We start from the raw sequence: 27,534 nt of genomic DNA on the forward strand, positions 1-27,534 counted from the left end.
CGGAATTTTGTTTTCGTTCTACTCCTAGAGAATTCGGGCCCATTTCCCACAGCGCTCCGCACTGCTCCGCTGCTTCTGCAACGTACCGGAACCATTCTCCCAGTCTGTTTCGTGAGCAACAGCAGGTGTGGCTGCCCCTTTAAGCAGCAAAACTCGTGTTGCAATCACCGCCTGGGAGACCGGTCCTTTCCGGGAGGTGGAGCCTATGCTTGTTGCAGCGACCAACGGAAGCGCGGCATTTTCCGCGGGAGATCTGAATTTCGCGGCACGCAGTTTGGCGCTAAAAAAAAAGAAGAAAAACACAAGAGACAGAGAAAGGCTCGAGAACCACAGAGCGAGGCGAGAGGGAGTCGGTGCAATCGGTCCCCCTCCTTCATCCAAGAGCAACGCGTCTCGGTCGAGCCCGCGGGCCCACTAGAGACCCCTCCCCGGAGCGGGCCGGACTCTAGGCGCCGAAGCCTTCAGGGGCGTGGGGCTGTCCTGGGTCGCGGCCGCCCTTGGGGCGGGGCAGCCCCTGGCTGTGCAGCGACCGCAGTCGCAGCCGTGGGGCGACTTCCAAGCGCTGCTTGGCTCGGCCGCGGGCCAGGAGGGGAGGGTCCGGTCTTGCCCCGCAGGCGTCTATTGGCGGCTTCTCCCGGCCTCTGCACCATGCCGCGGGCCGTGTGAGCCGCCGCTGACTCTGGAGTCCGCTGGTGCCCGCGGGCGCGCTAGGGGAGGGGGCTCTGCGCTCGCCATGCTGCGAGGGCCCCAGGCCCTGGCTCCGGCCTCTGGGCTGCCCCTGAAGGGGCTATCCGCGATGAACCCCACTGAACTGGGGCCGCCTGGCCTCGGTAGTCCCCAGCTCTGCCCGGTCACCACCACCTACTACACCCCGCTGTACCCGCAGACTGTGACTTTCGCTGCGCTACCCAGCACCTGCCTCGACGCCACCCCCCACGGACCGGAGGGCCAAGCTGCTCGATGCGTGCCGGCTGGCCGGCTGCCGGTAATTCTGGGTATCCCTTCCACCCCCACCCCCCACCGCTTCTCATGTTTTCCGGGGGTGGAAAAGGAGGGAGGGGCGCCTGGGACCCAGTTTACCCCGTTTGAGTGAAGCAGGTCTAGTTTGGGGAGGGAAAAGGGGAGCTTTCACCTTCCAAAACAATCCAATGCCCCAATGGAGAAAAGCCCTTCATTTTCAGTTTGGGATGAAATAACCTTTTCTATTGGAGTGGAGTGGAATGAACACTGGATTGGGAGTTTGGAGACCCAACCCACTACCGTCGTGCACCCTGTGGCCTTGGGGAATCCAGGAAGACAGCTTTGCCCTTATTCATTCATTCTCCATTCATTGTTTGGCCCAGACATCAGTACTGGGCACCTGCTATTGTCCCAGCACACATACTTGTATTGTGCCTGCGGAGACTTGTAGGGATGTTAAAATGCGGGGGAGGCTCTCAGGTCCAACATGGCTTGGACATACTCCAAATTTTTCATCCAGTCAGCTCCTTTCCAATGTTGTGCCCTAAGTCCTCCCGGAGGCCCAGTCTCCCCACCCCCCACCCCCCACAGCCTATTTCAAGTGCAAGTTGAGGGTTGAGGGCAGCTCCCAAAGGTTCCTGTTCAAATTGACTGTTCCCTCCTCAAGCCCCCAAGCCTGTTGCCAGGGAGGGCCCAAAGTGTGGTGTGTGGTGGCACTAGGCACAGGGTGTGTTCTGTGGGAGTGGAATTCCTGGATGGAGCCCATGAGAATCTAAACAATAATAGGGTGAGGGTGGAGTGGGAAAAGCCCTAGGGGAATGAGGGTGGTGTTTGTAGAGCCTGGTTTTTGGTTTTACCTGCCACTGATTCACTGTGTGTTCTTGAACAAGTCTTAGCCCCAGTCTGGGCTTCAGTTTCGTTTTCTTGAGAGTATGTGTGTGCATGGAGTAGCTGTGGAGCTGACTCATCCCAGGTCACTTCCAGCTCCAGGTCCTGAGTTTTGGAAGCAGGCTCCAGGGAGGGGGTGGGGGTGTTGTTGGTTTTGTTTAGTGGTGAGTGGTGAATAAGTTCAGGTACAGGAATAAGACCACACCGCTAGAGGCATCTGGTCTGAACTGTGTCATTCAATAGGTACAGACCCTCAGCTATTTCTGGATGCAGGTGGAACCCCTACTCCCTGCTACTGCAATCATGCTTTGCCCATATTCAACCTTCCCAGAGCCCTTCCTGCATGTTATTTCTGGGAATCCCCACTAGGAAGAAGGAGGCAGGAGAGCTATTCCCATTTTACAGGTCCAGCAGCCAAGGATAACTGGGACTGGGTATCTGCCTTGTGTTCAGCATTTTACAGCCTAAAACACTTTTGAACCCCATGAAGTAGATGGCATTAGTAGGTCCACGTTGCAGGGGAAATTGAGGCTCAGAGAGGGGATGTGACCTGTCCAAGGCTATACAGGGAGATGTATGTCCCACAGACAGGTGATCATTTGTCTCTTCTCTGTAGCCTTGACTTGCCCCAGTACTGCCTGACTTGGGAGCTGGGTGCTCCCAGGGAAGGAGCTCTCGGTGGCTGGCCCTGTCTCCTCTGGCCAGCTGCTGTCAGGCGCCCAAGCAGAGTTACAGTGACAGCTGTGGTTTTGAGCTGCTTCCCTCCCAGAGGAGCCCAAGTGTATCTGTTTGTACCTCCCTCCCAGAGGGGCTCAGTAATCGCAGCAAGAATGGTTCTCTTTACTGAATGCCTGTTGTGTGCCAGGCACTGCTTGGCATTCTTCACATCTGTTATCTTAGTCAGGATGCCAGGGATGAGGCATCTTACAGATGAAACTGAGCAGAGATGTGAAGTCACTTGTCTAAGTAACAAGCTAAAATGTGGGAGAGCCTCCTTACATCAGACCACCCTAAAGGCCTACCAGGCCCCGAGCTCCCTCTCCTGTCAGTCCTCTCCTGCCCGCTTCCCCCAGCCCTGTGGGCTGGCCTTGACCCCCTGCTTACTCATTTTACCAGGGTGTGACCTGGAGCAGCTCCAAACCCAACCCTGGGTGTGGCCACTTGCTTTGTTGCCAGGCTGCAAAGTGCAGGGTGAGCAGGATTTGTCTGCAAACTGCTGTTTAAAGGGACCTCAGGCACTGCCCAAGGGTGGCAACCAAGTTCAATGGCAGAATGAGGCCAGAGCCCAGGTCTCTCTGCACTCCTGGTCTAGTGCTTTTTTTTTTTTTGCATTTTTTTTTTTGCATTTTTCTGAAGCTGGAAACAGGGATAAACAGTCAGACAGACTCCCGCATGCGCCCGACCGGGATCCACCTGGCACGCCCACCATGGGGCAACGCTCTGCCCATCCTGGGCGTCGCCATGTCGCGACCAGAGCCACTCTAGCGCCTGGGGCAGAGGCCACAGAGCCATCCCCAGCGCCCGGGCCATCTTTGCTCCAATGGAGCCTTGGCTGCGGGAGGGGAAGAGAGAGACAGAGAGGAAGGCGCAGCGGAGGGGTGGAGAAGCAAATGGGCGCTTCTCCTGTGTGCCCTGGCCGGGAATCGAACCCGGGTCCTCCGCACACTAGGCCGACGCTCTACCGCTGAGCCAACCGGCCAGGGCTCTGGTCTAGTGCTTTTTTTACTGTTTGGAGCAGCCTTGGGAGGGTCATCTGTTGAGCCCCTACTCCAGTCAGGCCCACTGTGTCACTGTCCTTCATTCCTGCAGGAACCTGGGAGGTGGGTGGGATTCTGCACTGTTTTCCTTTCCTTTTGATTTGTCTAGATTTTCTAAATTTCCTCTGAGAACCATGAAAGAAAATGAACATTTTAACAAATAATGCTACCAGGCTGGTTGGATGAGGAGATGTAGGCTCAGAAAGGGGAGGTAGTGAATTCCGAGCTGGGATCTGGAAATGAGGCTCATAGGCAAGGCCTTACGCTTGCTCCTACCCCCACTGTCTCTCTCAGGACTCGCTCAGGACTCGGGGCTTAGGAGAGGCCTGGCTTCCCTCCCTGTGTGAGTTTGGGCAAGTTGCTTTCCCTCTCCAAGCCGCGGTTTCATCACCTTGCAGACAGTAACTGGGCTGTGTCTGGTGGGCTCTGACCTTCTCACTTCTGGGGCTGCCTGAGAAAGGAAAGGAGCTCTGCTCTTCTCTCATGGCATTAGGGGGTGGGGTGGAGGGGGCTTGAATCTTAACCAGGCCTTTAAGAAATAGCCAAAGGGGTGGCCTAAGAGGGTCCAGGTAGAGCCAAGCTGGCCTTTGGGTGTGGTCCCAGACTCTTGTTCTTGGCACTTCCCTGTCTTTGCAGCCTACCTCTGAACTTTCCCCTTCTGGCGCCCCTGGCGCTTCAGTGTTAACAGCTCCCCTGTGCGAGCAAAGTGCTTTGCTGCCCTGTCTCGCTGCCTCCTCAGCAGAGGTCCAGAAGCTTATCCCCATTTTACAGGCAGGACTCCACGTCATCTGACCAGCCCAGCTCACCCAGCTAAGAAGTAGGGTGGGAGGGCCAGATAGGAACCCAGGTGGGTCTGACCCCAAGGCCCGGGCTCCGCCTCTCCTTGGTCCTCATCCTCCTGGGCTTGTCCTGGGCTTGTCCTCCTGGACTTGTCCCTGCAGGCCCAGGGTCATCCATGGGCTGACCTTTCTCTGGGCACAAAGGTGTCAGAGAGATGTCCTTGGGTGGCGGACACTTTGCCGCTTAGGGACTCAGAGTGCGGGATAAGCGTGAGAGAAGGGGAGCTTTCACCTCCAGAACATTCCAATACCCCCAATAGAGAGGACGCCTTTATTTTCAGACTAGGAGTAAGTAAAGGGAGAGGGCTGGTGTGTGTGTGCTTATAAAGTAAATACAGTGAAGGGGGCAGGTGGGTATAACCAGGTGTTGGCCCTGATTCTAGCATATTCTGAGAGACTGTGTATGGGATAGAGCTGAGGCAGCCTGGCACATGGCTTTGGAGCAGGCAGACCTGGGTTCACACTCTGGCTCTGCCTTTTGTCTTTGTGACCTTGGGTACGTGGCTGAAACGCTCTGAGTCTACACTTCTCAGCCAAGAGAGATTGCCAATACTGATATTGCAGGACTGATGAGCATGTGATAGGCCAGCACAGCTACTCTGTTCAAGGTCCTGCCCTCCTTCACTGCGCTCTGCAGGTAGTGAGGTGCTTCCTGGTGTGTTCTGTGAACTCAGCAGGCTTCTGTCAGGTAGGGAAGGTAGTTGGGGTTGGAGAGAGTCTGGGTGTCCCCGCCCCTGCATCAGGAAGTACTCAGCCTGACTTCCCTTGGTGTTCCTGTTACGGAATGGATGAAGGATGCTGGAGTCAATAACCTTGACCAGGATTGATAAAGTTCTTGGAGTTCACCAAATCACAGTATGTCAGCCCTAAAAGGGGGATTAGTGGTGTTGGGAAGAGTCAGTGGGGTGCATGTTGGGCTTGGACCAGGGCCTGTTGAAGGTCTCAGCGAATGATTGAGCCTTTCTCTAGTGCAGGGGTCCCCAAACTATGGCCCACGGGCCACATGCGGCCCCCTGAGGCCATTTATCCGGCCCCCGCCGCACTTCCGGAAGGGGCACCTCTTTCCTTGGTGGTCAGTGAGAGGAGCATAGTTCCCATTGAAATACTGGTCAGATTGTTGATTTAAATTTACTTATTTTTTATTTTCAATATTGTATTTGTTCCCATTTTGGTTTTTTACTTTAAAATAAGATATGTGCAGTGTGCATAGGGATTTGTTCATAGTTTTTTTAATAGTCCGGCCCTCCAACTGTCTGAGGGACAGTGAACTGACCCCCTGTGTAAAAAGTTTGGGGACCCCTGCTCTAGTGACACAATGGGACCAGAGCAGGTCACCTTCTCTAGAATCTAGGATGTTACCACCTGGGAGGTTAGAAAAGGGATAATCCAGAGAGACTTCAGGAGGAATGGGAGGGGTTTGGATCATGTCCAGGTCTGGGTAGGTGTGGAGGAGAGAGATATCATATTCAGGCCCCACAAACCAAGGAGCAGTGCTCCTCAAATCAATCCAGGAAGACTTCTTGGAGGAGGTGTTTGTGTGTGTGTGTGGGGGCAACACAGAAGGGAGCTTAGAGCAAGAAGAATTGTCATCACCTCCCACACCTGTCAGCCCAGCTGTGCTCAGCAGCAGTTAGAAGTCTCCGCCCTACCAAGCATGACCTCACCACCAAAGGTTAAAATAGGCCTCTCTGTGCTAGCTAGGGGAGAGGGAGAAGAAGAAAACAGGCTTGGCGACCCCAGAATAGTGTGTCAAGGAAGAGGCTGAGATTGGATTTCAGAGAAGGGACTGCATTTCCTGAATATCTATTGTGTGTTGAGCCACAGGCTGAGCACTCTGCAGCGCTTATCTCCTTAAATTCTTACAATGGCCCTTAGAGGTATTTTCTGCTCCACTTTACAGAGGAGGAAACTGAGGCTCCTAAATGTGCAGCATTTCCCAAGTCACACAGTGTGCCTGTGAAGGAGCTGGGAGATGCAAGCCCAGGTCTCTTACCCCAGTGCCCCAGTGACCTCGCCCTGCCCCTGCCCAACCCTAACCCGGAGAGAGGCCCCTTCCGGGCCAGTGCAGCTTCTGGGCCTAATTGGGGCCCGGTGGCAATAGGGTGTAGAGGAGCAGATGGGTCTGTGGTTTGATTTCCCCAGCAGGTGTTTCCCAAGCTTGGCGGGAACAAGGAGGGGGAGCAGGGGGACCTCAGCTGCTTGTCCTTAAGATACAGGGGAAGGGTTCATTGTCTGCCCCTCTCCACGAAGAAAAAAATGCCAAATGGAGTCTATTCAGGAGGCCCTGGGGCCCTTGAGCTGGAGCCCAAACATGGGGGTGGGGGATGTTTGCACTGCTTCCCGATGTGGGCACCTCCCTGGGGTGTGGCACTGATCCAGGAAGTCCCCTGAGCCTGGGCGGATGCCCAGCCCCATCCTGATAAGGGCCAGCTGTGGGGCTGTGATGGGCACCCAGTCTGGCTGGGCCAGCTGCTTCTGAAGGGGGGAGGCACCTCTCCCAGTCTGATGTGGTTTAGGCCCCACCTACTCCTCCCTCCATCATCCTGTGTGTGTGTGTGTGGGGTGCAGATGTAGAAGTGATCTTGTGGCCTGTTATCAAAGAACTCTGAGCTCTTGGCCAGACTGGCTTTGGTAGGGTCTCAAGTGCCTGGGCCTCAGAGGATGGGAGTGTTGTGTGCCTCTCAGAAAATAGGACTTCCTTCCCCTGAAAGGTCACTTTTCAGGATATTGATATTTCCTTATCTAGTACAGTAATGTTTCACTAGGACTGGTGGTTAAACTGAGGCAGGAAGTGGCTGCTGGAGGCCTCAGTGCTTTTGCCTGAGGTTGGGGAAAGGCTGAAGGAGGAATGCTTCTCACACGGCTTCCCTCTCCCCTCTCTCTCCAAGGCCAAAAGGAAGCTGAACCTGGAGGGGGTCGGGAGGCCTGCGGTCCTGGACTTCCAGACTCCCAAGGGGAAGTTCATTAGAGTGGATGGCTTCCCCAGCCCTAAAAGTAAGTTGTGCTCATGGGGCATCTGGGACAGACTCAGGAGACTGGGGGTGGGTGGGCAGGGACAGAGGGCAGCAGCTCTGCCCAAAGGACTAAGAGCAGTATTTGTAGCATGCTTCCTGGTGTATAAAACAGTTTCCTGTGTGTTCTCTGCCTGGATCCTGCCAGGTAAGTAGGATTACCCCCATTTTACTGATGAAGCAACATGAGACTCAGCTTGAGTGGCTTGCCCAATGTCGCACTGCTGGTAAGTGGTGTCAGGACCACACCCTAGTCTGGAACTGTTTCTCTCACACCACACACTGCTCTTGGGTTCTTTTTTTTTTTTTTATAGAGACAGAGAGTCAGAGAGAGGGACAGATAGGGACAGACAGACAGGAACGGGGAGAGATGAGAAGCATCAATCATCAGTTTTTCATTGCAACACCTTAGTTGTTTATTGATTGCTTTCTTATATGTGCCTTGACCGTGGGGCTACAGCAGACTGAGTAACCCCTTGCTGGAGCCAGTGACCTTGGGTCCAAGCTGGTGAGCTTTGCTCAAACCAGATGAGCCCACGCTCAAGCTGGCGACCTCGGGGCCTTGAACCTGGGTCCTCCGCATCCCAGTCCAATGCTCTATTCACTGTGACATTTTTTTTCTTTATGGTGACAGAGAGAGAAAGAGACAGAGAGGGACAGACAGACAGGAAGAAAAAGAGATGAGAAGCATCAATTCTTCGTTGCAGCCTCTTAGTTGTTCATTGATTGCTTTCTCATATGTGCCTTGACCGAGGGCTACAGCAGACCAAATGACCCCTTGCTCAAGCCAGCAATCTTGGGCTCTAGCCGGAGACCATGGGGTCATGTCTATGATCCCACGCTCATGCCAGTGACCCCGTGCTCAAGCTGGTGAGCCTGCGCTAAAGCTGGCGATCTTGGGATTTCAAAACTGGGTCCTCCAAGTCCCAGTCCAGTGCTCTTTCCACTGCGCCACCGCCTGGTCAGGCTGCTCTTGGGTGCTAAACATGATGGCCAACAATTTATTTGGGAGCTGACTATATTTTAAAAGTTCTTATATTTAGTCCAATCTGACATTTTTTTTTTTAATTTTATTTTATTTATTCATTTTTAGAGAGGAGACAGAGAGGGAGAGAGAGAGAAGGGGGAGGAGCAGGAAGCATCAACTCCCATATGTGCCTTGACCAGGCAAGCCCAGGTTTTTGAACCGGCGACCTCAGCATTTCTAGGTCAACGCTTTATCCACTGCGCCACCACAGGTCAGGCTAATCTGACATTTTCTAAAACAGGAATCCAGCTCAGAGAGGAGCAGGGTTTTCCCCCTACACGCAGACAGAGCTAAATACGTGATTCGGAGAAAAGTGAAGCTTCGTTTAATCCAACCTGTGCTAATTTAAGAGGGTTTTTTTTGTTGTTGTTGTTTTTATTATTATTTTTTACAGGGACAGAGAGAGTTAGAGAAAGGGATAGATAGGGACAGAAAGACAGGAATGGAGAGAGATAAGAAGCATCAATCATCAGTTTTTTGTTGCGACACCTTAGTTGTTCATTGATTGCTCTCTCATATGTGCCTTGACTGCGGGCCTTCAGCAGACCAGGTAACCCTTGGCTCAAGCCAGCGACCTTGGGTCCAAGCTGGTGAACTTTTTGTTCAAGCCAGGTGAGCCCGCGCTCAAGCTGGCGACCTCAGGGTCTCGAACCTGGGTCCTCCGCATCCCAGTCCGACGCTCTATCCACTGCGCCACCGCCTGGTCAGGCGAGGTGTTTTTTTTTTAGGGGGGGACAGATAGGGACAGACAGGCAGGAAGGGAGAGAGATGAGAAGCATCAATTCTTTGTTGTGGCACCCTAGTTGTTCATTGATTGCTTTCTCATATGTGCCTTGACCAGGGGGTACAGCAGACCGAGTGACCCCTTGCTTAAGCCAGCGGCCTTGGGCTCAAGTCAGCAACCATGGGGTCATGTCTATGATCCCACATTCAAGCCAAATGAGCCCGCACTCAAGCCAGATACCTCGAGTTTTCGAACCTGGATCCTCTGCATCCCAGTCCGATGCTCTGTCCACTGCGCCACTGCCTGGTCAGGCCTAACTTAAGAGTTTTTTTTTTGTTTTTTTTTTTTTTTTCATTTTTCTGAAGCTGGAAACAGGGAGAGACAGTCAGACAGACTCCCGCATGCGCCCAACCGGGATCCACCCGGCACGCCCACCATGGGGCGACGCTCTGCCCACCAGGGGGCGATGCTCTGCCCATCCTGGGCGTCGCCATGCTGCGACCAGAGCCACTCTAGCATCTGGGGCAGCGGCCAAGGAGCCATCCCCAGTGCCCGGGCCATCTTTGCTCCAATGGAGCCTTGGCTGCGGGAGGGGAAGAGAGGGACAGAGAGGAAAGCGCGGCGGAGGGGTGGAGAAGCAAATGGGCGCTTCTCCTGTGTGCCCTGGCCGGGAATCGAACCCGGGTCCTCCGCACGCTAGGCCGACGCTCTACCGCTGAGCCAACCGGCCAGGGCTAAGAGTTTTTTAAGATCTATAAGCTGCCCAGGTAGTGACTTTCTAAAACTAAGTGGGAGAGATTTTTCTATCTCAATATTTGCAGTCAGTATTCTGGGTAAAGTAGGAGTTTCAGTGGGAAGTAGATGTGTTAGGGAAGAATGCTAATTTGGGGGATCAGAGACCTAATGAAGAAGGTATGTGACTGGGTGGGAGGCATGAGAGTCAGGAATTTGGGGATCTGGGCAGGACTGTGCCCTGACCTGACTGGCCACCCCTCTTCTATGAATCTTAGTTGTCTCACCTGTAAAATGAGGTACAGCTCGATCAGGAATAGCAAGAAAGTTTCCTTCCAATTGATTGGTAAAAGCTGCCTCAAGATCTTAAGGATCCTAAGTGCACTGATCAATTAATAATGTCTGCCCTGGACCTGACTTGTGGTGGCGCAGTGGATAAAGCGTTGACCTGGAACGCTGAGGTTACCAGTTCGAAACCCTGGGCTTGCCCAGTCAAGGCACATATGGGAGTTGATGCTTCCTGCTCCTCTCCCTCCTCTCTCTCCCCCCTTCTCTAAAATAAATAAATAAAATCTTTAAAAAAAAAGATAGGCCCTGGCTGGTAGGCTCAGTGGTAGAGCGTCGGCCTGGCGTGCCGGAGTCCCGGGTTCGATTCCTGGCCAGGGCACACAGGGGAAGCACCCATCTGCTTCTCCACCCCTCCCCCTCTCCTTCCTTTCTGTCTCTCTCTTCCCCTCCCGCAGCCGAGGCTCCATTGGAGCAAAGTTTGCCCGGGCGCTGAGGATGGCTCTGGCTTCTGCCTCAGGCGCTAGAATGGCTCTGATTGTGGCAGAGCAACACTCCAAGATGGGCAGAGCATCGCCCCCTGGTGGGCATGCCGGGTGGATCCCGGTCGGGCGCATGCGGGAGTCTGTCTGACTGCCTCCCCCTTTCCAATTTATGAAGGATACAAAAAAAAAAAAAAAAGATAATGTCTGCCCTGGGTACAAAAGTTGGAAAAACAGGCTCTGTGCCAAATACTTGTCACCTATATATTAAGGGATTCTAAAGTTTCCTTCTAAGGGAATCTGTGACTCCCTAAAACTCAGTTTCCTGAACTAATTTGGACATTTACTTGCTATATGACTTGCAAGTCACTTGATTGCAGAAGTTCTCTTGTGGTTTAAGATGATGCAGCTGAGATGTGGTCTTGTGACATCAGATTCATTAAGAAAAGGATCTTTTCAGGCCCTTGCTGGTTAGCTCAGTTGGTTAGAGCGTTGTCCCAAAAAAACAAGGTTGTGGGTTCGATCCCTGGTCAGGGCACACACAGGAAGCAACCAATGAATGCACAACGAGTGGAACAATAAATGAATGTCTCCCCTCTCTCTCCTTTCCTCTCTCTGACTCTCTAAAATCAATCAATCAATCAATAAAGAAAGAAAAAAAAGAAAGGGACATTTCCCATTTGATACTGTAGGACTTATTCCTCTCACAACAATTGGGCTGCACATAGAAAGATAAGGCAAGTCTATAAAAACGTCCTCAAATCCAAGCTCATCATTCCCTCCCTACCCTAATTCCAAATTCCTGACATAACCGGCAGGATAGGGTAGGTTACTAAGGAGGACTTCTGGAGCCAGACTGCCTGGATTTAAATCCCAGCTTTGCCACTTCCTAGCAGAATGAGCTGAGCAAGTTACTTAACTTGTCTCTGCCTTAGTGTTCTCATCTACAAAATCGGGATGGTTATACAATACACCAAATTTATAGGGTATGCTAAGGATTAAACTTGTGTGTGGAAAGTGCTTAGAACAGTGGCCCACACACAGCAAACATTTGTTGGTTGTGGTGAAAAGGTGCTCCAACCAGGTATTAGGACACGTGGTTTCCAGCCCAGACACTGCCCTTGGCTGAGACTTAAGCTAATCACCTTCCCTCTCAAGGTATCAGGCTCCCTGTGTAGACAGTGGTAGCGAATGCCCCCTGCCTCGCAGTGCTCTGTACTTGGAAAGCGGATGCTCCTGTGAAGGATGGTACTGGGTGGGTCCAGGTCACTGGAGGAGGCTCCCCAGGCTGGCCCTCTGAGCAGTGAGCGGTCTCCTTTCCTCTTCAGCACCCAAGTCCCCTGGGGAGAAGACTCGGTATGACACGTCACTGGGACTGCTCACCAAGAAGTTCATTTACCTCCTGAGTGAGTCCAAGGATGGGGTCTTGGACCTGAACTGGGCTGCGGAAGTGCTGGACGTGCAGAAGCGGCGCATCTATGACATCACCAACGTGCTGGAGGGCATCCAGCTCATCCGCAAGAAGGCCAAGAACAACATCCAGTGGGTGTGAGTACCTGGGCTGGTGCCAGTGGCACCAGTGGGTGCACATGCTGGGGGTGGGGGGGAGCCAGGAGAAATATCCAGTGGGTGTATATGTCAGGTGGAGCTGAGAGCAACATCCAATGGGTCAAGTTCTAGGGGCAAACCAAGAGCAACATCCAATAGGCTTCTCTGCTAGGGGCAGAGCCAATGTATCTAAGAACAGAGTGGAAGAGCACGTGTGTATGCTGGAGTTCTATTAGGAGAGCATGGCGGGGGCAGGGTGGAGAATGCTTTCTAGGACGTGGGAAGACCTAGGAGGACTGCATCATTTTGAGTCGGGGATCCCACGCTGCCCTCTTCTAGTTTAGGAAAGTCCCCTGGGAGCTGAGCAATAGTAACCCAGACTCCTTCCAACTCCGAGATTTGAGTACTCCAGGCTCCTCTCCTCACTTCTACAAGGTCTTAAAGAGCAGATCTACAGCCCCCAGCATGAACCCTGAGAACCCAGGCAGGGGGTCAGGACTGAGGCCATTCCAGCTCCCTGCCATTTGGTGGAGTCTGGGGCATAGGAAGGACAGAATTGGAAGCCTTCCACAAGTGGGGTCAGACCCTGACTTGTTTCTTTTCCCCAGCCCAACCCCAGACCTCAAGGTTCAGTCCCTGGCAGCTCCCCGGGGGACAGACAGGGACTGCTGATTTACACAGGCCGGGAGTACTGTTGTAGACCATGTGAGCGGCCTCTTCCTGGGGTTTTACGCCATCCATGCAGCTCTGCACAGCAGCGCTCAGGCTGGGGTCCCTGGGTGTGGACTGAGACTGACGCTGGGGCCTGCTCTGTTCCCAGAGGCAGGGGACTGTTGGAAGACCCGACCCGGCCTGGGAAGCAGCAGCAGCTGGGGCAGGAGCTGAAGGAGCTGATGCGCACGGAGCAGGCCTTGGACCAGCTCATCCAGAGCTGCACTCTAGACTTCAAGAACCTGACTGAGGACAAGGCCAACAAGAAATATCCTCTTTGGTTGGGAGAAGGTTGTCAGGGACCTGGGGCCTGTTGCATGCTCATATCTGTCCAGAGTTAATGAAATACCTCCCTCGGGGTCTGGCATATCTGTTTTTTCCTTTCTGGGTGGCATTTTCTCTTGACTATTGAAGTTACTTTCTTATAGTAAAAGTAAGACAAGGATATTTCTTTAAATCTGCAAAATAGAGAAAAGAAATAGCTGCCACCATAACATAGCCATTGGTCTTTAACCACACACAGGTTGTGTGTTACAAATATAGTGTGTGACTGCTATATAGAACTTTTTTTTTTTTTTTTAGCGAGAGAGAGATGAGAAGCATCAACTCATTAATTGCCTCTAATACATGCTTCTTGACAGGGGAGGGAGGCAGCCTCAAGCTAGCAACCATGGGATCATGTCTGTGATCCCACATTCAAGCCGACAACCCTGCACTCAAACTAGTGACCTCAGGGTTACAAACCTGGGTCCTCAGCATCCCAGGCTGACGTTCTGTCCACTGCACCACCTCCTGGTCGGGCTATATATAACAGTTTATGTCCTGCTTTTCTCCACTGCATATATTACCGTAGACAGTTTTTATGTGGTTATAAATCCTGCCTATTTGGTTGATCCACTTGAAATTATTGATACTGAACCATTTTTCATTTACAAAAATAGCAATCACATATGGTTTAACCTCATATCTAAAATGGTTTGAGACTGTCCTACTGAGACTACACTCTGGTTTATTGATAAGGCCTAAAATCAACATTTAAATCTATTCTAGATCCTGCTTTTAAGAAGCAACAAAACAATGAATGTCTATGTATATGAGATATTTTTCTTTTTTTTTTTTTCTTCAAATTATAAGAAAATTTATTCAGTAAGTCACAGAAGTAGAAAAAGTCAGCCAGCCAGTTGGGTTGTAGGGGCTCAGGAAACAAGTTACAGAGGCAAAAGAAGGGCCCTTGAGCTTAGGAGAGAGAAAGGCAGAGAGGACACACCTGGGGGATGGAGGGGGAAAGGTGTGGGGTCCAGAGAGACCAGCAACCTCTGCTTCAGAGTGAACTTCTAACCAACGGAGCTAGCTTGCCTGGGCCAGAGTAGCTTCTAATATTAAAAGAACGGGCCCGACCAGGCGGTGGTGCAGTGGATAGAGTGTCAGACTGGGATGTGGAGGACCCAGGTTCGAGACCCCGAGGTCACTAACTTGAGTGCGGGCTCATTTGGCTTGAGCCAAAGCTCACCAGTTTGGACCCAAGGTTGCTGGCTGGAGCAAGGGGTTACTCAGTCTGCTGTAGCCCCACGGTCAAGGCACATATGAGAAAGCAATCAATGAACAACTAAGGTGTCACAACGAAAAACTAATAATTGATGCTTCTCATCTCTCTCCGTTCCTGTCTGTCTGTCTCTGTCTATCCCTCTCTCTGACTCTCTCTCTGTCCCTGTATTTAAAAAAAAAAAAAAAAATTTAAAAGAACAGGTTGTAGTTTTGGGTTATTTCTAAACTATATAAGAAGTGAGAAATGATGTTCAGAGGCTTAGGAGAGGTGGGTTGGATCCCAGCCCGGTGGGCTGGAGGTGTGAATTTTGATTTTCCCTTGACTTTCCTGGCCCCTACACTGGCCTATGTGACTTACCAGGACATCCGTGCAATTAGCACCTTTAAGGAGCAGACAGTGATAGCTGTCAAGGCCCCTCCGCAGACAAGACTGGAAGTGCCTGACAAGAGCGAGGTGAGAGGGGAAGCGTTTGGTGGACAGCAGGATTCAGAAGGTCCTGGGCGGCTCTGCAGGCTCTATCCCTGGCACTGCCCAGCCCCAAGCTTTCCTGGTCCATGCTGGTGCCTACGGCCAGTCGATAGTGTCTGAGCTTGGGCAGAAATGACAGAAGCTGTAAAGGGCAACAGATTCTGGCCTGAGAAAAACCTCTGTTCCTGGTTTCTTTCTGCATCCCACCAGCCCCTATGATCCTGCATAGACGTACCTGTGCCCACACACAGCAGTGTAGTACTCATGATAACCCTTTTGTTCTAACCATGCTGTCTTAGATTGGAGTGTACACTCTGCAAAAGTGCATTCCTCTTGTGCGGTACCCCCATCCTAGAGCCAGATAAGAGCTCAAGAAATGATTCTCGGCCCTGGCCAGTTGGCTCAGTGGTAGAGGGTCAGCCTGGCGTGCAGGAGTCCCAGGCTCAATTCCCGGCCAGGGCACACAGGAGAGGTGCCCATCTGCTCCTCCACCCCTCTCCCTCTCCTTCCTCTCTGTCTCTCTCTTCCCCTCCTGCAGCCAAGGCTCCATTGGAGCAAAGATGGCCGGGGCGCTGAGGATGGCTCTGTGGCCTCTGCCTCAGGCACTAGAATGCCTCTGGTTGCAACAGAGCAACGGCCCAGATGGGCAGAGCATCGCCCCCTGGTGGGCATGCCGGGTGGATCCCGGTCAGGTGCATGCGGGAGTCTGTTTCCCCGTTTCCAACTTCAGAAAAATATAATAAAAAGAAAAAGAAAAAAGAAATGATTTCTCTAATGGAAGAACATTAAGATAAATAAGGCCCTGCCCCCTCCACTTTGGAGGAGCTGAGAATCCAGAGGGGAAAAGACCCAAGCAAGCAGTGACACTGTGATTTATAAACTGAAGGTGTGCTTTGAGGGCCGGGAGAAAGGCTAGTTGGAGGAAGCACCCACAAGTGGTGACAGTTAAACCGGGTCTTTTTTTTTTTTTTTTGTATTTTTCTGAAGCTGGAAACGGGGAGAGATAGTCAGACAGACTCCCGCATGCGCCCAACCTGGATTCACCCGGCACGCCCACCAGGGGCGATGCCCTGTCCACCAGGGGGCAATGCTCTGCCCATCCGGGGCGTCGCTCTGTCGCGACCAGAGCCACTAGCGCCTGGGGCAGAAGCCAAGAAGCCATCCCCAGCGCCCGGGCCATCTTTGCTCCAATGGAGCCTCGGCTGCGGGAAGGGAAGAGAGAGACAGAGAGGAAGGAGGGGGGGGTGGAGAAACAAATGGGCGCTTCTCCTATGTGCCCTGGCCGGAAATCGAACCTGGGTCCCCCCCCCACGCTAGGCTGACGCTCTACTGCTGAGCCAACCAGCCAGGGTCTAAATCGGGTCTTAAAGAATGAATAGGATTTAAAAAAAATTAAGTCATTTATTTATTTACATATAATTGGTATACAGTATTCTGTCAGTTTCAATGTATAATATAGTGACTCGGCAACTGTATACCTTACATTGTGGTTGCCATGCTAAATTTAGTAATCATCTGTCACTGTGCAAACTTGTCTCAATATTACTGAACAGGGTTTTGCCAGGTGGAGTCGGGGAAGGGAGTACTGCAGGGGCACCAGCCTGGGGGGCTGAGTGCGTGCTGGGTGGCACGTGTGTCGTTAGTCCTGGCTTAAGCTGCCTGTGTGTGGTGGACAAGAGGCAGGGGTGGGAAAGCCAAGCGTCAGGGTTCATGGTTACAAGTAACAGAAAGACTAGTCCAAATGGCTTAAGTGAGGAGGAGGAGGAGGAAGATGTGGAGATTGCAGGCAGGGCTGGCTGGACGCAGGGGCTCACATGATGGCTTCAAGTCCCCCTCACGCTCTCCATCTCTCACTGTGTGGTTGTCTGTGCTGATTCTGTCCCCAGGTGGGCTCTCTGCTTGTGGCAAAGATGGCTCAGCCACCGCAGTGGGAGGGAGCCTCCATTTCCTGGTTCTGGGCCTGCTGCTGGTTGGCGCCCTGCACCAGTCACTGTCACTCTGACTCTCATCCCGCTACCTCTCCTCCTAACCCCAACTCCATGATGTGAGAGTGGGGGAAGAGTGACTTCCCAAAGGAAAATCCAGGCATTCTCCCTAAAAGAAGGAGGGCTGGGGGCCAGACACGCAGAAGCAGCAGATGTTCGAGATAGGCCAGGCGGAGCAGACCTCAGTGCCCAGCTCAGAGGTTGGGCTTGCTCCCATGAATGGTGGAAGCTACATGTGTCCTTCTATATACACTGCCCAAGCCATGACCTGCTTCTCTTCCTCCTTCAGGAGACCCTGCAGATATATCTAAAGAGCACGCAGGGGCCCATCGAAGTCTACCTGTGCCCAGAGGAGATGCAGGAACCAGAGAGCCCTGCCAAGGAGCCCACCCCCTCCACTTCCACCCTTGGCCCCAGCCCTGACTCTGCCCAGCCCAGCAACAGCACCAACAACCCTGGGATCCTGGAACCCGCGGCATCCCCAGGTAGGGCCCTCTGTTCAGAGGGACAGGAGATGGGAGAGCAACCAGCCCGCCTGAGTTTCCTCTCCCAGGTCAACATTTGTTGGGTGTCGCCCCCGCAGTGGGGGTACGGGCCTCCCGCATGTGTGCGCGCTGCACTCCACGCTCGATGAAGCACGTGTGCAGTCGTCCTCTCATTGGCAGGCTGACCTTGCCGCAGGGCGGCTCTCCCACCTACCCAGCTGTGTGACCTTGGACAAGTTATTTATTTATTTTTATTTATTTATTTTTTTACAGAGTCAGAGAGAGGGATAGATAGGGACAGACAGACAGGAACAGAGAGAGATGAGAAGCATCAGTCATCAGTTTTTCATTGTGACACCTTAGTTGTTCATTGATTGCTTTCTCATATGTGCCTTGACCATGGGCTTTCAGCAGACTGAGTAACCCCTTGTCAAGCCAGCGACCTTGGGTCTAAGCTGGCGAGCTTTTTGCTCAAACCAGATGAGCCTGTGCTCAAGCTGGCAACCTCGGGGTCTCGAACCTGGGTCCTTCCACATCCCAGTCCGACGCTCTATCCACTGCGCCACCACCTGGTCAGGCTGGACAAGTTATTTATAACCTCTTTTTGCCTCAATTTCCTCATCTGTAAGTGGGGCCTAGTATTTAATAGGACCTACTTTATAGATTGTGAGATTTTAATATATGCTAAGCACTTGAAATGTGCCTAGCAATAAATGTTAGCTGTCATTATCATTATTACTGGCACTGCGATGAGTGCTGCTTCTGGGACAGCTAATAGCAGTGATCCCGGCACTCAGCAAGTGCACAGTAAATGGGAACTACGGGTTTTCTCGAGGAAGGCACAACACTTTCTTGGATGGTAACAACTAAGGGGTTTTGATCCACAACTATACCAGATACACCCATTTTTACAGTACTCCCCACAGCCATTCCTGAGGTAGGTTTTATTCTTCCCAGTTTAGAGATCATAAGCGGAGGCAGAGAGGCAATGTGTCTTGAACCTTGGTCTCTGCATTTCTAGCCCAATGCTGTCCCCACAAGTCACGGAACAAACCAGGGGAGGGGATCCTGGCTCAGCCCTGGCTGGGAGGGGGATGGTCCAGCTAAAAGCTGGTGTCACTTGGCAGGAAGTAACATGAGGCAGCTGCCAGGGAAAGAGGTGGGAGAGGTCCCCAGGGGCTTCCCAGCGAGGGGGTGTCCAGAAGAAGTAGGAATGAGGACCTGTGAAGGGCCCTCGGCTAGAATGGTTTTTGCTCTTGACTGGGATCACACATCAGGCCAGACCGGCAGGATTCTTCGGGGCTGCATAGGACAGCGTTCCACTCTCTGTTCTGAGAAATTGTAGAATTTCCTTAAGAATGGTTTCCATGTTTTTAAGGAGTCATTGGGAGAAAGAAGAAAATAAAGTGATTGACAGAGACCATAAGTGTCCTACAAAGCCTAAAATACTCTTGGCCATTTATAGAAGTTTGTGGACCCTTTTTTTTTCTTTTTTGTATTTTTCCAACGCTCTAAACAGGGAGGCAGTCAGACAGACTCCCGCATGCCCACCAGGGGGCGATGCTCTTCCCATCTGGGGCATTGTTCTGCTGCAACCAGAGCCACTCTAGCGCCTGAGGCAGAGGCCATGGAGCCATTCTCAGCGCCTGGGGCCAACTTTGCTCCAATGGAGTCTTGGCTGCAGGAGGGGAAGAGAGAGAGACAGAGAGGAAGGAGAGGAGGAAGCGTGGAGAAGCAGATGGATGCTTCTCCTGTGTGCCCTGGCTGGGAATCGAACCCGGGACTCCTGCATGCCAGGCAAACACTCTACCACTGAGCCAACCTGCCAGGGCTTGTGGACCCATTTTTATTTTTATTATTATTATTTTTTAATTTTATTTATTGATTTCAGTGAGAGAGGAGAGGGAATAGAGAGAGAGAGACAGGAACATCGAGCTGTTTCTATATGTGCCCTGACCAAGGATCGAACCAGCAACCTCTGCACTTTGGAATAATGTTCTGATCAACTGAGCTATCTGGCCAGGACTGTGGACCCATTTTTAATTCAACCTTTCATGTTACGTATGAATAAAACAAGCCAAGAGAGGGCAAGTGACTTCCCTAATGTCACACAGCAAGCTGGTGGTAGAGCTAGGGCAACAGCCCACACTCACAACTCTTCTCTAGTGATCTCCTGTGTCCTGCCCTGGTCCAGAGACCAGGGCTTCTCACTTTACCAGCCATCTGTCCCTCCGAGCACCTCCCAGTGCCTATCTCTCACTCCAGACCTGTGCCCCACCCTGTTCTGCCTCCTGCTTCGTCTGCCTTCTCACTCCTCTGTCAACAAGGGCACAGCTCTCCAAAGTTAGAACCACTTTCACTTCAGTTGTCCTCTGAGACCTTGGGCAGAGTTGGGGGATCCTACAACGTAAGCAAGGGTGAGGTTTCTACCTCCGTCGTGCAGATGAAGAGCCTGAGGTCTGAAGGGAGTAGAGGCTTACAGAGCAGTCGGTGGTGAAGCCAGCTCTGTGCCAGGGCTCGTGCCAGGGCTATCCCTCTCCACCTTTGCCATGTGGCCTCTTAGTGTCATCCCTGCTGGAGGAAGCAGGAGGGACTTTCGGGATGGTGTACACACGTGCGCACGCTCCATGTTCTGGCCTGAAGTGGATCACTGTGAGGTCTGAGTGTCAAGACCTCACCCACAGAGGAGGCCACTATAGTCCTGCGGCCCAGGTTCTGGCATCACCAGGGGAATCGCTAACCCTTTGGGACCTCAGTTTCTTCCATCCGTAATGAAAGGGGTTGTCTCTAATATCTGTCCGGGCTCTGATGTTCTGAGGTAAACTTAAATGTGGCTGATGACACAGGAGTTAAAATTGGGAGGCTCGGGTTTGAGTCTGCACCTCCCCTCCCGTGATTTGGTGACGATTGGCATGTCATTTTTAACTCCTGGGCCTCTGTTCCCACATCTCTAAAGTAGAGACACCTAAAACTCCCTCATGATTATTGGCTGGGTTATGGAGATGATATGTATGTGTGAATACACTATTAAAAAACTTATATGGCCTGACCTGCGGTGGCGCAGTGGATAAAGCGTCAATCTGGAAATGCTGAGGTCGCTGGTTTGAAACCCTGGGCTTGCCTGGTCAAGGCACATATGGGAGTTGATGCTTCCAGCTCTTCCCCCCTTCTCTCTCTCTGTCTCTCCTCTCTCTCTCTCTGTCTCTCTCTCTCTCTGTCTCTCTCTCCTCTCTAAAATGAATAAATTAAAATTGAAAAAAAAAAAGTTAAAAAAACAAACAAACAAACAAAAAAACTTATATGAAGCCCTGGCCAGATAGGTCCATTGGTTAGAGCATCATTCCAATGCACAGAGGTTGCTGGTTCGATCCCTGGTCAGGGCACATACAGGAACAGATCGATGTTCCTGTTTTTCTCTCTTTCTCTCTCCCTTCCTCTCTCAAATCAATAAAAATAAGCATTTAAGAAAAAAAATTTTAAAACTTATGTGAACCGAACACCTACTACTTGTGGTTTGGGGGATATGGAAGTGAATACGAGCCATTCAGAGCTCAGTGGATATTGGAAAGAGGAGTTCTCTTCGGATGTGATAAACTCCGAGAGAGAGCAGGTCCGGCCTGTGGCAGAGAATTTCACATGTGTTATCCCAGCTACCGCTTCCAGCAGCTCATTGAGGTGGATCCTTACTTTTCTTTGTGATAAAACTGAGGCATCGCATCCTATAGCTGGTGAGGTGGGGCTGGGGTCTGAGGCCGCACCTCCTCCCCAGTCCTGAGCCAGGCCTCTTACTGGAATACCTGCAGGCCGCTGCAACACAATCAACATTTGGATGGGTTTTTTTGTTTTTTCATTTGAATGTACTTAATTGACTTCTTTGAGCCTTAGTTTCCTCATCTGTAAACAGGGGTAACAACATTGACACTTGAGTGTCTCAGGAAGTGAAACATGTCTCCCGTTGGGAGCAGAGCTGGGCCCCAGTAAGCCCGATAAATGGGAGCCATTGTAATTATTGGCAAGGGCAGTACACAGACCCAGTGTAGGGGGTTCTGCACACCAGCTGTTCTATACCTGCACTTACCATCTATCCTCTCAGCAACCCTCTGAGGTGGGGATAATCGTTCCTGCCGTAAAGAAACAGAGGCTCATAAACTGTCAGTCACTTGCCTACGGCTACGTGGCCAGAAAGGTCAGGCAGTCAGGCTTACCTGCACAGCTGCATTTCCAAATGGTGAGATTCTAGGCATCGGGATATATTTGGCAGGGGATTGCCGGATATCTCCTACTCCACATCTCTGTGTAGGAAATCACCTCTTCCCTCCACATGGAAATGAACCTGGTTTCTGAAGAATAGCTGGTGCCCACTGCGGCTAGCGCAGCTAAGGGTGAGCTGAGAGGGCCGGTAGGCAGGGGCCAGGTCGCAGTGTCTTCTCAGCCCTGATCGGATGCAGCGGTCTAGGTGAGAGAGGAACAGGCCAGGACCAGGGCCGGGCCACAGTTCTCTGAAGAGAACTAGGCAGCTGGGGAATTCCCTTGGTTGTGGTGATGAACTTGCTGCTGGATTGGATGCAGGGACTATGGCCGAGTGCACGCTTCTTGGGCCTTTTGGCCTAGGCAACTGAGTGGGTGCTGGTTTATTCATTATGAGAGTGAGCACAGGCAGCTCTTGAGGAATCTTACTCTGAAAGAGAGCAGTAACATGGGCTGGTAATTGGAGAGTCATAAGGTCAGAGGAGGACACTTTTTATTTATTTTTTGTTTGTTTGTTTTGTTTTATTTTGTTTTGTTTTTAAAGACCAGGCAAGCCCAGGGTTTTGAACTGGTGACCTTTGCATTCCCAGGTCGACACTTTATCCACTGTGCCAACACAGGTCAAGGAAGATGCTTTTTTTTTTTTGCTTTTTTTTTTTTTGTATTTTTCTGAAGCTGGAAACAGGGAGAGACAGACTCCCGCATGCGCCCGACCGGGATCCACCCAGCATACCCACCAGGGGGCGATGCTCTGCCGCGACCAGAGCCACTCTAGCAGGGCCATCTTTGCTCCAATGGAGCCTTGGCTGCGGGAGGAGAAGAGAGAGACAGAGAGGAAGGGGGGGGGGGTGGAGAAGCAGATGGGCACTTCTCCTATGTGCCCTGGCCGGGAATCGAACCCGGGTCCCCCGCACGCCAGGCCGACGCTCTACCGCTGAGCCAACCGGCCAGGGCCTAGGAAGATGCTTTTTTTTTTATTCATTTTTTTAGAGAGGAGAGGGAGAGAGGGAGAGAGAGAAGGGGGGAGGAGCTGGAAGCATCAACTCCCATATGTGCCTTGACCAGGCAAGCCCAGGGTTTCGAACCGGTGACCTCAGCATTCCCAGGTCGACACTTTATCCACTGTGCCACCACAGGTCAGGCTAGGGAAGATGCTTTTTTGTTGTTGTTTTGTTTTTGTTTTTGTTTTTGTTTTTTTAAAGTCTTCTATTTATTTATTTTTTCAGAGACAGAGTGAGAGTCAGAGGGATAGACAGGGACAGACAGACAGGAATGGAGACAGATGAGAAGCATCAATCATTAGTTTTTCGTTGCGTGTTGCGACTTCTTAGTTGTTCATTGATTGCTTTCTCATATGTGCCTTGACTGCGGGCCTTCAGCAGACTGAGTAACCCCTTGCTGGAGCCAGCGACACTGGGTCCAAGCTGGTGAGTTTTTGCTCAAGCCAGATGAGCCCATGCTCAAGCTGGCGACCTCGGGGTCTCGAACCTGGGTCTTTCAACATCCCAGTCCAACGCTCTATCCACTGCGCCACTGCCTGGTCAGGCTGTTTTTGTTTTGTTGGTTTTTTTTTTCCATCTTTCTGAAGCTGGAAACAGGGAGAGACAGTCAGACAGACTCCCGCATGCGCCCGACCGGGATCCACCCGGCTCGCCCACCAGGGGCGAGGCTCTGCCCACCAGGGGGCGATGCTCTGCCCATCCTGGGCGTCGCCATGTTGCGACCAGAGCCACTCTAGCGCCTGAGGCAGAGGCCACAGAGCCATCCCCAGCACCCGGGCCATCTTTGCTCCAATGGAGCCTTGGCTGCAGGAGGGGAAGAGAGAGACAGAGAGGAAAGCGCGGCAGAGGGGTGGAGAAGCAAATGGGCGCTTCTCCTATGTGCCCTGGCCGGGAATCGAACCCGGGTCCTCCGCACGCTAGGCCGACGCTCTACCGCTGAGCCAACCGGCCAGGGCGGGAAGATGCTTTTTTAAAGACAGGAGTTATTTAAGTATGTGCCTGTGTTGACAGGAATGATATAGTCGAGTGAGAGAAACTGATGATGCAGAAAAAAGAGAAAATGATTTCGGAGACAAGGGCCGTGATGGGGAAAGAGGGGGAGTTTTGAGAGCAGAAGATCCCCGTCCACTGTGAGAGAGGGAGAAAGAGGGCGGTTGTTAGAGCTGGTGCTGGGAAAGGGAGGGAGAGAAGGGTACACAGTCATCCAGAGAACCAGGGGCCTGTTCTTGTCATCTGAGGTCTGGCCAGAGGCTTCTGTACCCGAGCCGGTCATCACCTTTGTCTCTTTGTCTCCAGCACCATCACTGACTTCGCAGCAGCTCCTGCCGCCACTGCCATCCCTTGTCCCTCTGGAGGCCACCGACAGCATGCTGGAGCTGCCACACCCACTTCTGCAGCAGACCGAGGACCAGTTCCTGTCCCCAACCTTGACAGAAAGCTCTCCTCTGATCGGCTTCTCTCCTCCCTTGGACCAGGATGACTACCTGTGGGGCCTGGATGGGGGCGAGGGCATCATTGACCTCTTTGACTCCTATGACTTTGGGGACCTGCTGATTAATTGAAATGACTCTGCCTGCCCCCAACAGCCCACCACTGTCTCTACCTCCTCACAGACAGACTGACAAGCCCTCTGCCTGCACAGGGACATTGGACACGAAGTGCTACCCTTAGGGTATGGCGTCTTCCTTCCTGGCAGGCCCCCTCCAGCCAAAGCTCTCTGGGGGGTTTGTGAAGGGTATATGTGAGGATTGTATCAGGGGTGGAGTCCTGTCCTTCCTAGTAGAAGCTGGGCCTGGGAAGGCCCATTTAGTCTTATGACCTCTGACCTCTAACCTGAAGGCCCTTGCAGGTAAGGAGACCCAGGTCCAGGGAAAGGCCCTGCCACCGCATTTTGAGGGGTAACTGGGACCCTCCGTGTATTGGAAAGCACTTAATGCCTTTGTATTTATTTCAGATGGAGTTTTGTTTGTGTGTCTTCCCTGAGTTTGAGCAGGGATGTTGTTCTAGTAAGACTTCTCAGACAGACCTGGCTTCCAGGGTCCCAGGCTGGCGCCCGGGTTTCCCCTCCGTGCTGGGGGTGGGTCTCTGGGAAGCCGTCCAGTCTGCTGGAACGTTGATTGCACTTAGGTCTCTGATTGTAGTAAGCTGCGGCTGAGGCCCCAGCCTGGGAGTCCGGGTCCCCTCGTCCCAGAGATGGTTCCGGGAGCCATCCCAGCGCGAGTTGCAGGTGGCTCCTGGGAAAGAGGACCAGCCAGTGAAGGAGCTCCCAGCTAGTGGAATTCCTTATTTCTCCCCCTTAGAATGTATGTAAAAATTGACACCCCCCCCCAGGGAGACAGCAGGAAGAGCTCCTGAGGAGACAGGGACAGGAACATGGACGCAGCTGTAATGGCTGCTGCAGGCACCCTTCCTCCGGCTTTGCCTCTCGCTGGGACAGGGACAGTTTTACACTGAGGACCTGAGAGGCAGAGGAGTGAGATCCAGACTGGAAACTTCCAGAACGCACCCCCTGTGTCGCTGCCGTGTCCTCTGCTTCCCGGTGTCCTCCTCCCCTCCCCCCTAGCTCTGACACAGACCCTCAGGGAGAGAGGTGACCAGGACTTGATGGCATGTTGACTCCTTTTGTCACGGGAATGCAGAAGGGGGTGACAGAGAGGGGTCTTCATTGCAGACCAGACTTAGGCAGCTAATGGGGAGATGAGTTTGTGTGACCTCTTCAGACCTGGGGTTCTGAGAAGGTTTTTTGGCCTCATCCTAACCGTCCCCTCCCAGAGGCTTGACATTCCCACATTGTTCCTGTGGCCCGGGTTGGGGTGGGGTGGGGTGGGGGTCAGCTCTCCTCCCCCACTCAGCCTAGGGTGAAGGTCCCCTGGCCAGAAACAAGGCTGTGCCTCCCAGAGGGAGGTGGCAGGGGTGGCGGTCTGGGGGTCTCACTCCCCATCCTCAGGGAGCTAGGTTTCCTCAGGGCTCAGCTGGACAGCACTTTTATTTGTTTTTTGTGGTTTTTTTTTAAAGTTTGTAGCATTAAGTTGGTTTAAAATATGAATTTGGTCTCATAGGATTGCTCTTGAGCGGACCTATGGGCATCTGCAGTTTGGGAGGTCAGCTTCTTGCAGGTGGGTCCAATGTGAGCTAATGTTCAGCTGGGGACAGTTGTGCCTTGTCATTTGCAGGTCAGAGGTGCCCAGCTCTATAAACAGCTCATTTTGTATAATTTACAGACATGCCTTTGGCCTCATCTCCACCACAGCTCCACAGGGCTCTCTCCTCAAAAAAGCCCTTTTTGAAGCAGAGCGTGCCCAGGGCCAATAGACCCTGGGGCCCTTGCGGGAGAAGTGGGTATTACATGAGATCTGGTTTGGGGCGTGTGGGCCTAGAAACAGCCTTGCTGTTCTGACCTCTTTGCTGGGTTACTGTTTAGCTACTCACCATCTCTGAGGACAGGTGTTTGACGTCCATGCCTTGGGATGTATTTAGAGCTTTTTCGTAGAATTGAAGAAGAGGCCTGTAGGACCCACCGGGAATGAGTTCAGTGGTAAAGTCTGGCTAGAATTCAAGGTCATCCTCCAAATGCCCAGCCATAGGATTGGAGGGACTGGCCTTTGGACCCATGGCATGTATCCTGAGCAGCTGACCCTCCTGTCTTGTCCCCTGCCTGGCTCAGGGGCTGGTTCACCCAGGTCAGGCCTCAGGCTCGGGGTAGGAAACAAGTTCAAGATTGAGCCTCTTAATAGTGACACTTGAAACATCAAGTATCACTCAAGTGCTTTAAGAATGCATTTTTGAGGGGGTATTTCCTTTAGGGGCCAGGTAAACTTTAAAACTAGGGCAAAAATAAAGCCAGTTTCTTTCTAAGGTACTTTATTTCTGCCAAGAAATTCCCCAGCCCCACTGTAGCCCCTAAGTCACCTGTGTCTTCAGGGACATCAAAGGCTCAGGGCTCCAGAGAGCCCAGTAACATTAAGTTGTTGAGTAGAATTGAAGATTCTAAAAGAGTTCTTAAAACCAGGGACATGCTGCTGTGTCTCTTCCTGTTGAAAGTGTTAGCTAGACCAGCGTGATGTCCTTTTCTCCGCTGCAATGTTGCTCTTACTGGCATGGCTGCAGGGAAGAAAGGGAGATGGTGAAGCCCATAAAATTGGCTTGGATGATTTGGGCTCTATTCTCTAAGTGTTCTCAGCATCAGTTCTGCACAGTGTTTAGAGATTTTAGTGGAAGAGTTTGGATGTTTTTGCATCTGAACGTTGTGTGGCTTAGTGCATTTGAAGTGAAAGCCTTTTGGGATTGTTTGCAAGCTGCTTTCTGGTTCTTGTCATTGTGTCCTGAGGTCCCTACATCATCCTGGGACCCTGTTCTCCCATGAGGACCCTCCATAACCAGAAGCTCGGCCATCTTGGGTAAATGAAGAAGCCTTGTATGTGTCACATGTAGCTTGAGGATGAGCAAACCCGGGGAGCTTGGTCTTGGTGCTGGGACCCTGTACACGTCACTTACCTCTTGCCTGGTTTCGCTCTGGGTCCCACTTTGATGAGCACCATGTAATAAATCTTGTGTTGTGATAATTGGGCATTAAATAAACAGCAACTTGGGTGCCTTGTCTGTGTTGTGCTTTCTGAAGTTCATTACCAGTGTGGGTCTGGTCCTCCCAGGTCGGCTGTGGGGACTATCTTGACCAACTGGTTGATTTCTCCCAAGAAACAGCCTCCCTTTTCCACATTGGCTTATTACCATCCCTGAATTCTCACCATGAGGACACTGAAAAGTTGGCAGCATCATACGGGAAATAGCTAAATTCTATCATCTGATGAACAGAGACAATGGGCATGAGGGCTCTTCT

General features: G+C 52.1%; 1 protein-coding gene and 1 non-coding gene across 4 annotated transcripts; one reads left to right on the plus strand and one right to left on the minus strand.

Moving 5' to 3' along the window:
- The first annotated feature begins 325 nt into the window (after positions 1-325).
- Positions 326-27,286, plus strand: E2F2 (E2F transcription factor 2). Of its 3 annotated transcripts, none has more exons than XM_066270127.1 (7): positions 326-985; positions 7,333-7,438; positions 12,034-12,253; positions 13,074-13,232; positions 14,849-14,963; positions 17,253-17,448; positions 23,994-27,286. In XM_066270127.1, the coding sequence occupies exons 1-7, from the start codon at positions 734-736 to the stop codon at positions 24,257-24,259; spliced, it is 1,314 nt and encodes a 437-aa protein (XP_066126224.1). In that variant the 5' UTR covers positions 326-733; the 3' UTR covers positions 24,260-27,286. The 3 variants fall into 3 exon arrangements, with proteins under 3 accessions (XP_066126224.1, XP_066126225.1, XP_066126226.1); XM_066270128.1 differs by having other exon boundaries at positions 13,080-13,232; XM_066270129.1 differs by lacking the exon at positions 326-985 and adding an exon at positions 5,163-5,299.
- On the minus strand, positions 3,477-3,552 carry TRNAT-AGU (transfer RNA threonine (anticodon AGU)). The gene has a single exon. It is a non-coding gene; the product is annotated as a tRNA-Thr (tRNA).
- Positions 27,287-27,534: the final 248 nt, after the last annotated feature.

Source organism: Saccopteryx bilineata, chromosome 3 (genome assembly GCF_036850765.1).
Source record: "Saccopteryx bilineata isolate mSacBil1 chromosome 3, mSacBil1_pri_phased_curated, whole genome shotgun sequence".
In the NCBI taxonomy this organism is placed as follows: Eukaryota; Metazoa; Chordata; class Mammalia; order Chiroptera; family Emballonuridae; genus Saccopteryx; species Saccopteryx bilineata.